This window comes from Belonocnema kinseyi, chromosome 4 (genome assembly GCF_010883055.1).
Source record: "Belonocnema kinseyi isolate 2016_QV_RU_SX_M_011 chromosome 4, B_treatae_v1, whole genome shotgun sequence".
NCBI classification, from domain to species: Eukaryota; Metazoa; Arthropoda; class Insecta; order Hymenoptera; family Cynipidae; genus Belonocnema; species Belonocnema kinseyi.
The window spans coordinates 57,268,013-57,280,410 of NC_046660.1; the positions used below are offsets into that span (position 1 = coordinate 57,268,013).

Consider the following 12,398-nt stretch of genomic DNA (forward strand, 5'->3'; position numbering starts at 1 on the left):
CAATATAAAATATATAATAATTTATAATAAAATAATATTTCGTTAATTAATATAATTATCAACACTCACCCCCTTGAAAAGGAGACAGGCTAGAACGAGAATATGTAACCGCATTCCGCGTTGACGTCCACGGTGAACCAATGTGCGTCCTACTGAAAAAATTTCATAGTAAATATTAAAAATATTTTATAAATAAATAAAATAATAATTTTAAGTTGCATAACAAATTTAAAAATAATTTTAAAGATAAGACTAATTGTTGCTAATTACCTAATTTTTTTTTATCCTGTGAAGAGAGCGCGCGCAGATTTTGATGTGGTCAATCCGTATATTTTTGTGTTACATTTATTCTTTATGAATAATTATGTCACACAATCTGTAATTATAATAATAATTATGAATAACAAATTCAAATAGAATTTAGAATTTTTTTGAATAATCAAAATGATAACATAATTTTGAATTGTACAACATTTTGCAATTTATGTTTCTATCCTAATAACCGAAGTATGATAACATAAACGAAAACCGCAGTAAAATGGGGAAATAGAATTGGATCTCGACGTTGTGATACATTTTAAAATGATAGATTTAAATTACAGCAATAAAATATTATTCTTTCATGGAGGAATAAGTTACACTTGCATCTTTCACATTATTTGTAATAAATTATATAATTTGCCAATTTATATCTAATTCTGAAAATATAGACAAAAATTTTAGAATAAAATATAGACAATAAAATAACTGATTAATTTTTATTTCCAACTAGAATTATCTTATTTTAATATTGTTAATTTTAATTTTAGTACCAACATAAATAGAATATAAATATAAAATTTTGAAACAATACGAAAATCTTAGGTCTGTGTCAATAGAAATGAAATAAGGGGTAACATAAAAGGGTAACCGTAAAAAAAATTAACAATATTATTATGACCAAATCAAAAAAAAGAGCAGAATTTCTAATACAAAATTATTATGTATCATTTTCTGCATTTCATAGTATTTATTATCCAAATAAAAAATAAGGATAATATTTTTGATATTCAATGAAAATTGATATCTTAACTTTAGAATTAAAATATATTTTTTTTAAATTTATATAAAATCAAACCGTTTTATCCTTGTCTAAAAATATTAATTCAAGCCAAAAAATACTAATATAAACTAAGCTTGTTCAAAGTATAAATTTTCATTTTTAAACTTAAGTTATTTTTCTTTAAAATAACTGATTTTCGTTAAGAATTCCACAAAGACCTACTATTGTTTAAATGTTGTAAATATCTAATAAATATAAAATAAATTCTATCCTCTGACAAATAATAAAAATGTAACAAGTTTGTTATAAAAATATTTATTTTAGACGAACAAAACTGATAAAATATAACAAAAAAATGTTCAGCATTATAAATATTCTTTTAAACTAAAAATTTAGTTACTCAAAATAATCGACTTCCAGTGAAAAACGTTAAAATAACTGAAATTGTTAAAAATTTGTCAATTTAATAACTGTGAATGTTAATCAGCCGAACAATGAAAATTTTAAAAATCTGATGATTATTTTAACTAAAAATACTCATTTTCGAAAAAAAATTAAAATCAATTGATTTTTTTTCTTGCAAAATACAATTTTTCATTTGGAAAGTAAATAAATAAGGGCATTAATTCACGTGTAAATTAAAAAGGAAAAAGGCCTCAAAAAACGTATTTATTTAAATGTTTGTTTTGTTGTAAGTAAGCAATTTTCGACGAAAAATATTAACATAACCTCAAAATATTAAGAAATTCTAAATCTTCCTATGATGTTTTACTATAAATACCGATTGCTGTTGTTGAACGCCAACATAACCTCAAATTGTTCAAAAGTTGTGAATCTCCTTTGGAAAACAATTTTTTTATTAAAAATATTGAATTCTAACAAAAAATACTATCATAATCAAAAATTTATCAAATATTCTGGATCTTGTTCTAGCTAATATGATTTTTTTTTAAATACTAATTTTTCTTCTTAAGCGTGCACATAACTTACAATTGTTAAAAATTATGGACCTTAAAATCGGAAGATTTTTTACTTTTACCTAAATTCTTTAAAAAATGTTTAATTTAAGAAAAATAATAAGTTTTTATTGAAAACACTTATAGCCAGTGTAAAATGATAACCTAACCTACAATTGTTGATAATGAGAAATCTTGATTATTTTGATTTGAAAATGTTAATTTCAGATGAAAAACACAAACAAACCCCAAAATTGTTAGAAATGCTCCTTCGAAACTTTATGATTTTTTATTAAGAATTCCTTCTAAAAAATACTAATCTCTAATGAAAAGCACAAACAGAAATTATTTATAACATTCTTATTAATTTACCTAATCTTATAAATATATTTATTTATTTAATATTTTGTCTAATTGCAAATAAAATGCTATCTCATTGAATCAAACGAATTTCAGGAAGAAAAATTCATCGGCAAATTTGGAACACCTTTCTATCAAATTCTATATATCCAGAAATCCTATAGTTTTCTATCATATTTTTTAATAAAATTCTATGAAATCTTATCGCTACAAAACTTTCATAAATCCTATATTTCGAAAATTGAGAGATTTCTATCAATTTCTATCCACCGATAAATCGTATACTTTTCTATCAGCAAATTCATATTATGCCTCATCACTTCTTATCCATAGAAAGCTTTGCATCAAATACAAAAAATTTCAAAATTTTTATGAAATTCCATCCAGTAATAATCTTATACTTTTCCATGAAGAAAACCTCATTAAACATTCATAGAATTCTATGCTTTTCCAACAGATTTTTATGGTCACTCTATCATATCTTGTCAAAACAGAACTTGAATCAAATTTTATACAAATTAAATCTCATACAATCCTATAGAATTCTGCTTATTTTTGTAAAATTCTATCCATAGAGAAATCTTATAATTTTGTATCAAGAGATTCCCATTAAACCTCTATAAAATGTTATACTTTTCATATCATATCATATCATATCTTCTTGAATCAGAGCTTATCAAATCCTGTCTTTCATATTTTTTGAATTTTTTATAAAATTCTAACCATCGAGCAATCTTATACTTTTCTATCAGAAAGATTTACTTTAAACTTCTATTAAATCTTATAATTTCCTTTTAACAGATTTTTATAATTTCTCTGTCAAAACTTATCCGCAAAGAATTAGTATCAGATCCTATCAACCAAATTTTTTGAAATTTCTATCAAATCCTATCCATCGAGGAATCTTATACTTTTCTATCAAAGAGATTTTTATTGAACTTCTATAAAATCTTATAATTTTTCGTCAACAGATTATTATGATGCTTCTATCAAATCTGATCCGCAAAGAATTTATATCAAATCCTATGCCGCAAAATGATTTTAAAAATTTTGAAAAAATACTCTCTAGCTCCGCTAGGATTTGAGCCCAAGCCATTCAGATCGCCAGTCTGACGATCGACAACCACAAAATAAAAAAAAATTCAAATTTTCAATGATAAAATAGTTATGGAAAAGTATAAGATTTCCTCCTAAATTATTCGAAAAAATTCTATAGGGCTTCTCTAAAAAAAGTCTATTAAATTGTATTATTATTACTAATTAATTTATTATTCATTTTGCTAACCTGTTTATTAAAAGCGTATGATAGAAAACTGATTGAAAAGTATTAATTTTCTGTAATTAAATATTATCAAATTTTTTAAACAAATAATACGATTATAAATTAAGTTAAAAAATAATTATGCAATAAAATACCGTATAATTAAATGTTAACAGTTAAAGCTTTTATTTAGCATCAATTTAGGATCGAGCCCTCTTAACAGAGTGCTCGAAATTAAATTGATCTATTCGATTTCTCTGTTGATCTCCATAAAATAAACGATTCATTCAGCATCGCTTGTTTGACCATCGATTATCATGCCTCTCCCAATAGGCCACTGACACTCGTGCCCCAAATTCCTTTCGCTGTCCGAGTTTTTGCTCCGTTACCTGCGGTTGCGCAGAAACCGTTTTTTGAATAAATTTTCGGTAAACGTGAATCTCCAAACCAATAATGTGAGTTTCCAATCCCATGAAACCTCTGAGTTAAGAAAACAAAGGTTCGACTTTCTCAAACTAATTACAAGAATTTAAATCTTCGCTCAAATTGTACAATTACCGAATCAAAATTTTATTTCAGTATTTGAGGATAATTAGGTCTTATTGTGATGTTTTTTACGAAACTATTTTAATTAAAGAATTGTTTATTTAAAATTTATAAACCATGAGGAAATGTCTACAATGTTGTAGTACGAAAAGAATAATTTCTTTAAACAAATAACAGAATTTTTTACTAGCCTATTCCAAATTGAGGGATTGCATTTTTCAAATTTATAAGCAATCAGGAAAAAAGTTTACAATCTGGTGGGACGAAAAGAATAGTTCTTAGAAACAAAAACACAAGAATTTTTATTACGCTATTCCAAGTTAAGGAATAGTATTTTTTAAATTGATAAGCAACGAGGGAAAAAATTTAGAATCTGGTGGAAATAAAGGAATGAGTTTTAGAAACCAAAAACATTATATTTTACTAGCCTATTCCAAATTAGGGATTTGTATTTTCAAAATTGATAAGCAATGTGACAAAAAGTTTACAATCTGGTGAGAATAAAGGAATAAGTTTTAGAAACCAAAAACATGATTTTTTACTAGCCTATTCCAAATTAAGGAATTTTATTTTTTAAATTGATAAACAATGAGTAAAAAAGTTTACAATCAGGTGGGATGAAAAGAATAATTCTTAGAAAACAAAAATATGATTTTTTTTGGACTATTCCAAATTAGAGAATTGCATTTTCAAAATTAATAAGCAATGAGGATAAAAGTTAAGAATCTGGTGGGAAGAAAGGAATGAGTTGTAGAAACCAAAAACATGATTTTTAACTAGCCTATTCTAAATTAAGGAATTGCATTTTTAAAATTGATAAACAATGAGGCAAAAAGTTCACAATCTGGTGGGATGAAAAGAATAATTCTTAGAAACCAAAAATAGGATTTTTTACTAGCCTATTCCAAATTAAGGAATTGCATTTTTTAAATTGCTAAGCAATAAGGAGAAAATTTTAGAATCTAGTGAGAAGAAAGGAATAAGTTTCATAAACCCAAAACATGGTTTTTTACTAACCTATTTCAAATTAAGGAATTGCATTTCTAAAATTAAAAATCATTAAGGAAAAAAGTTTGAAATCGGGCGAGACGAAAAGAATAATATTTAGAAACCAAAAAACATGATTTGTTATTAGCCTATTCCAAATTAGGGATTTGCATTTACAAAATTGATAAGCAATGTGCAAAAAAGTTTAGAATCTGGTGGAAAGAAAGGAATAAGCTTTGGAAACCAAAAACATGATTTTTTACTAGCCTATTCCAAATTAAAAAATTGCATTTTTTAAATTGATAAAAAATGAGTAAAAAGGTTTACAATCAGGTGGGACGAAAAGAATAATTCTTCGAAACCAAAAATAGGATTTTTTCTGGCCTATTCCAAATTAAGGAATTGCATTTTTCAAATTGATAAGCAATAAGGAAAAAAAGTTTAAAATCTAGTGGGAAGAAAGGAATAAATTTCATAAACCAAAAACATAATTTTATACTAACCTATACCAAATTAAGGAATTGCATTTTTTAAATTAAAAGACATTGAGGAAAAAAGTTTGAAATCGGGCGAGACGAAAAGATTGATATTTAGAAACCAAAAAACATGATTTGTTTCTAGCCTATTCCAAATTAGGGATTTGCATTTTCAAAATTGATATGCAATATGCAATGTGGTTTGGGACAAAAAGAATAATTTTTGGGGACCAAAAAGAAGCTTTCGCCGAAAGGTTAAGTTTTAAGTTGCTTATCATTTGTGCCTTGAAAAATTCTTAAGGAGTTTTAATTTCGGATCATTCTGGCGAAAATATCATTTTTATGGGCCTTATGAAACTAAAATGAATTTTTGAAACTCTCAAGTGTATCCTAAAATTTTGTTAAGCCCCTGAAGACTGTGAGTGAAAATGGACCTGAAAAAATGCAGCTACCAATTTTTTTATTTTACCCACCCTTGTCAACTGTTAACAATTATGAGTTATCGCAAATATATTTTTTTGAACTAATAGTCTACAATATATAATCCAATCCTTTCAAAATTTTAGGATAAATTTTACTAGATGAAACTCCAGTGCCATTTTCAGGAAATTTGGATTTGTTAAATAATTCTAGCGTTATTTCGTTTTCTTGGCCCAAAATTTGATTTTTTATAATTCAGTGGAAGATTAGCCTAACATATTATGCCGATTCACGTACAGTTTTTAGAATTAACTGACGCGGTGAAGCTTCAGTGTTTGTGCCTGGTCGACACAAAACAAACAATAATAAACTAATTTCCCTAAATATTTTAGAATGAATTAACTAGGTGAAATTCCACTGTCATTTTCAAGAAAACTTGTATTTAATCATTATTTCACGAGTTATTTTATTTTTTGTGTCCAAAACCTGATTTTTAACATTTTGGCTTACACATAATATACAAAACTAAACCGATTTACCTAAAAATTTAAAGATTTATTGACTAGATGAAGCTCCAGTTTCATTTTCAAGAAAATTTGGATTTAATAATTTTTTCTTGAGTTATTTAACTTCTTATGACCAAAAGTCGATTTTTCAGCAGTTAAGGTCAATACTAAACCGATTTACCAACAAATTTTAAGAAAAATTGACTGGATAAAGCTCCAGTGTTTTTTCAAAGAAAATTGGCATTAATTTAATATTTCTATAATCATTTAACTTTATTTGTCTGAAAATTAATTTTTTAACAATTGAGTAAAACATTAGCCTACAATACCAAACCGATTCACGTATGATTATTCGAATAAGTTGAATAGTTAAAGCTTCAGTGTTATTTCCAAGAAAATTTGGATGTAATAATTTTTTATACAGTTATTTACATTTCATGCCCAATAGTCGATTTCTCAGCGGTTCAGGTAAACCTCCAGCCCACAATATGAAACCAATTTACCTAAAAACTTTAGGATAAGTTGAGTAGATAAAGCTCTAGTGTTGTTTTCAACAAAATTTGGATTTAATGATTATCTTCAGAGTTATTTAACCTTCCTTTTGCCTGAAATTTGATTTTTGACAATTGAGTGGAACACTAACCTTCAAAACTAACCCGAATCACGTACAATTTCAGGAATGAATTGACTAAGCAGAGCTCCAGTATCAATTTCAAAAAATATGCGATTTAATCATTATTTCTCGAGTAATTTCACTATTTGTATTCAAAACCTGATTTTTCAGCGGTTTGGTCAACGCGAAATACACAATACTAAATCGATTCACCAAAATTTTGTTGGATAAATGAACTCGATAAAGTTCCAGTGCCATTTGAAACAAAATTTATGTTTAATAAATATTTTTAGAGTCATGTAACTTTTTATGCCCAAACTTTGACTTTTAAGCAGTTCAGACGCCTTCTAGCGTACAATATCAAATCGATTTACCTCAAACTTTTTGGATAAAGTTCCATTGCTGTTTTAAAGGAAATTTGGATTTAATGATTATTTTTAGAGTTATTACACAATTTTTCAGCAGTGCAATGAAACCTTAGATCACAACATTAAATCGATTTACCTTAAAATTTTCAGAAAAATTTACTAGTTGTAGCTCTTGTGATATTCTTGAGGAAATTTGGATTTAATAATTATTTCTAGAGTTATTTTATTTTTTATAGCCAAGATTCAATTTCTCAGCAGTTTATTCGAACTGTAGCTTAATTAAATCTATTTGTCTAAAAATAATCAGATGAATTCACTAGATGAAGCTTTAGTGATGCTTTTCGGAAAATTTCGAATCATTTGATATTTCTGGAGTTATTTTAGTTTTTATGCCTAAAATTCAATTTTTTGGGAGTTCAGTCGAACCCTTAGCCTTCAATATACAAACGATCGATCTGGTGTCAACCGATTTGGTATCAATAAAACCTCACTAAAAAAAAGGTTATATATGGCCCATATTTTTTGCGTGAATTTAGCAGATACAGAAAACCCTAAAATATAATATTTTGATAATTCAGTCCAACTAAAGCTCACCCTATTCAACCGATTAGTATTAAATTTTCATAAAAACTGTAAAATTTCTTGGAATATCTCAAACTACCCTAAAATCTCTTATGTTTTTGGAAAGCACTTCAAATTAAATAAAAATTCCTTGGATTCTTTTAAAATATTCACAAAATTAATTCTTCCAAATTAATTTGAAATCACTTTTGGCTTTTCAAATTTCTTCAAGATTTTCCAGAAGCTCTTAAGCTACTCAAAGATTTTTTATTTATTTTATTTTTTGGAATCCCTTCAGATTGTTGAATTCTGTAAAAAAATTCTTAAATAATATAAACATAAAAATTTACTTAATTGAAAAAGTTACAGAAATTTTGTAATGTATTGAAAGGGAAAAAATTAAAAGATGGCTAATTTTAATTTTTCCCCCTTTGAGTACAACTCAAATTCATAAAAATTCAAGCCTATAAAATAAATTAAGAGGTCAGCCCTTTTAAAGGTGAAATATAAAATTGTTTTAAAACCCGAAGACGCAGATTGTCCTTTATCATTTTTTTTTTTCATAAAGACTTCGAACATTGTTTTCCCTTTTAGGTCAAGCACTGAAATTGATAAGGTCATAAAAAATGATCCCCGTTAGTGTTGACAGGAGTTTCTTTTTCGTTCATCGAACTTTTCTAAAATGGGGTCAAGGTGCTCGTTAATATTTGTGCCAAAAAAGCTGAGATCCGATTAAATCGAGCGAACGATTCGCTAGAAATGCCCTTGGGCGAAAAAGCAAAACGATTACGGGACCTCAAGGCATTCACCATCGGGTCATTCACGTTCCCGTAAAGGTTCTTCGCCAGACGTATAAAGTTGTCTCCACTTAAAGCAACGGTTCGACGTCTGGATTTTAAATCACACGTGGGATTTCATTATTTCACATCAAACAATATTGTTTTTCCAGAACACCCACTACAATTTCATCATGAAATGCTTAAAACACACCCATTTACTCAAACTCACTTTAAAAATCAATAATATTGTGAATAGAGTACGAAATTTGAAAAAGTCGGTGCCAAAGTGTTCTCCGAAAATTTGATAATTACTCAAATTTTTTTGTAATCCAAAATTGAAAACCTAAAAATTTTAGAATTAATTTACTAGATGAAGCTCTAGTGCAATTTCAAAGGAAATGTGAATTCAATAGTTATTTCTAGAGTTATTTTATTTTTTATGCTCAAAATTCTATTTTTCAGCAGTTCAGTATATCTGTAGCCTGCAATATTCAATCGATTTGTCTTAAAATTTTAGGATAGATTGAATAGTTGTAGCTGTAGCGCTGTTTTTAAGGAAATTTAGATTCAATAATTATTTCCAGAGTTATTTTAATTCTTTTGTCGAAAACACGATTTTTCAGAAATTTGGTACACTCCCAACCTACAATACGCAACCGACTAACCTGAAAATTATAGGATATATTTGCTAGATAAAGCTTTGGTACTGTTTTGAAGAAAAATTAAAATTCGATTATTATTTAAAGAATTATTTTAATCTTTCTGCCCAAAATCCAATTTTTCAGCATTTCAGTCAATCTGTAGCTAACAAATATTCAAACGACCTGTGTAAAATTATTAGAATAAATTGGCTAGAAAAATATCCACTTCTCTTTTCAAAGAAATTTATATTCAATACTTATTTCTAGAGTTATTTTAATTTTTTGTCCATAACTCGATTTTCAGGCAATTCAATAAATCTATAACCAAAAATGTTAAACCGATTTACCTACAAATTTTAGGATACATTGACTAAATAAAACTCTGGTGCTTTTTGCAAGAAAAATTTGGATTTAATAATTATTTCTACAGTTATTTTATTTTTCATGTCCAAAATTTGATTTTTTAGAAGTTCAGTTGACCTGTAGCCTACAATATTCAATCGATTTATCATAAAATTTTCGGCTGAAATTGAATAAATACAGATTCAGTACTCTTTTCAGGAATAATTCAGATTAAATTATTATTTCCAGAGTTATTTCACTTTTTATAGCCCAAATTCATTTCTCAGCAGTTGAGTCGAACCCTAACCTACAATATTAGACTGAATCATCTAAGAAAGTAATAATAATTATTCGGGTAGATGAAACTGCAGTATTTCTTATGAAATTTGAATTGACTAATTATTTCTAGAGTTATTTTTATTTTTATTAATAACTGATTTACCTAAAATTTGTTTCTTGCTAGAGTTATTTTACTTTTTTTGCTTAAAACTCGAGTTTCTAGCAATTTGATAGGCCCCCAACCAACAATGCTAAACCGATTTACCTACAAACTTTAGCATACTTTGACTAGATGAAGCTTTAGTACTGGTTTCAAGAAAAATTTGGATTTAATGATTATTTATAAAGTTATTTTATTTTTTATATCCAAAATTCGATTTTTTAGCAGTAAACTCGACAAAAAGCTTACAATATTTAATTGATTTGTCATCAAACTTCCGGATAAATTGAATAGATAAAGCTCCAGTACTGTTTTCAAACAATTTATATAAAATAATTATTTCTTGAGTTATTTAACTTTTTTTGTCTAGAACTCGATTTTCCAGCAATTCGATAGAATCCCAACCTGCAATATTAACACGATTTACGTACAAATTTTATGATACATTTTATTAGAGATGAATTTTCTGTGCTATTTTCTAGAAAAATTTGGATATAATAATTATTTATAGAGTTATTATATTTTTTATGTCCAAAATTAGATTTTTTAGCAGTTCAGTCAACCTGTAGCCTACTTAACGAATCAGATTCGCCTACATTTTTTGTATGAATTGACTAGATGTAGTTTGATTGAAAATGAACCTTTTTTGAAAATTTACCTGTTTTGATGAAACTTTGACCTCCTGGGTAGAAAATTCCATTGTTTTGTTTAAAAATTCAATCATTTGATTGGAAAGTAAGTTTTTGGTTGAAAAGTCATCTTTTTGTAGAGAATTCGCCCTTTTGGCTTAAGAATTCCTGAATTTGGTTGAATTTGTTTTTTGTGCACTGAAAAATTGAATAAAGTCATTTCAAATTCGTTTTTTAAAAATAAATTTTGTCGTGAAAAATCATTAAATTCAACTGTTTTTTATTTAAAAATAAATCTTTGTTTTTAAATATAAGCTATACCATTTTTGGTTTAAAATTCGTTTTTTATTCAAAACTTCAGGCATTTGAATTAAAATTTGTATTTTTAGTTGAACCATAAACTATTTGAAATAAGAAAAATCTTTAGAGATTGTAGATACAACTAATTGGATAAAAATTAAACCATTTTGATCAAAATTAGTCTTAGTTGCTTGAGAATTTAACTATTTGTTTGTAAATGCAAATTTCTGGTTGACATTTTTTTTTAATCCATCTTTTTGTTGAAGACAAATATTTTCTCCGAAATTCCACTATTTTGTAAAAAAGTCGTATTTTTTTGTGAAAATTTACCTTATTTTTAAAAATTAAATTTTTTGGGTAAAACATGGTTGAATACCATTGTTTTTTACTTAAAAATATCATTTATGTTGAAACGTAAATGGTTCTATTTTTGGTTGAAAATGTATGTTTTTTTTATTAAAAATTCAATAATTTAATTTAAAATTTATATTTAGTAAAACGTTTAATAATTTAATTGAAAGTAAATCTTTGTAGATTGAAAATTCAAATATTTAGATAAAAATTAAACCTTTTTGTTGAAAATTCGTCTCATTTGCTTGACAATTTAACTATTTATTTTGTAAATGAAAATGTGTTCTTGACTTTTTTTTCAATTCATCTTTTTGTTATATTAACTGCTTTCTTACATATTTTACTATTTGGTAGAAAATTCGTATTTTTTATTAAAAAAATCATCTTTTTTGTAATTATTTTTCAAATGGTTGAAATCCACTGTTTTTGATTTGAAAATAGAATTTTCTTATTGAAACATCAATGATTCTATTTTTGGTTGAAAAAGTATGCCATTTGTTTTTAAATTTAACTATTTTATTAAAATTTTATTCCACTATTTTATTGAAAATTTGTATTTTTAATTGAAAATTCACTTTGTGTTGTAAACATTTTACTTTATTGTGAAAAATGGTTGAATTTCACTGTTCTTAATTTAAAAACAAAATCTTTTTTTTTTGTTGAAAGATCAACTGTTACGTTTTTGGTTCAAAATGTATGTTTTTTATTTAAAAATTCAACTATTTGATGAAAATTTTGTACTTCTAGTTCAACCTTCAAGAATTTAATTGAAAATATTTCATTCTAGGTCAGCAATCAACTATTCATTTAAAAATTAAACT

At 26.1% G+C, this 12,398-nt stretch overlaps 1 protein-coding gene across 3 annotated transcripts in view; it reads right to left on the reverse strand.

The window, feature by feature from the left end:
* The window catches only part of LOC117171832, a 90,299-nt gene that overhangs the window by 52,343 nt on the left and 25,558 nt on the right, over window positions 1-12,398 (reverse strand). For 2 of the 3 annotated variants that reach the window (XM_033359465.1, XM_033359464.1), the window contains exons 2-3: window positions 271-376; window positions 70-152 (exon numbers count right to left, since the gene is read on the reverse strand). In XM_033359465.1, the coding sequence (XP_033215356.1) occupies window positions 70-114 (45 nt within the window). In that variant the 5' untranslated portion in view covers window positions 115-152; window positions 271-376. The remainder of the gene's footprint in view (window positions 1-69; window positions 153-270; window positions 377-12,398) is intronic. The other variant, XM_033359466.1, reaches the window with a different exon arrangement.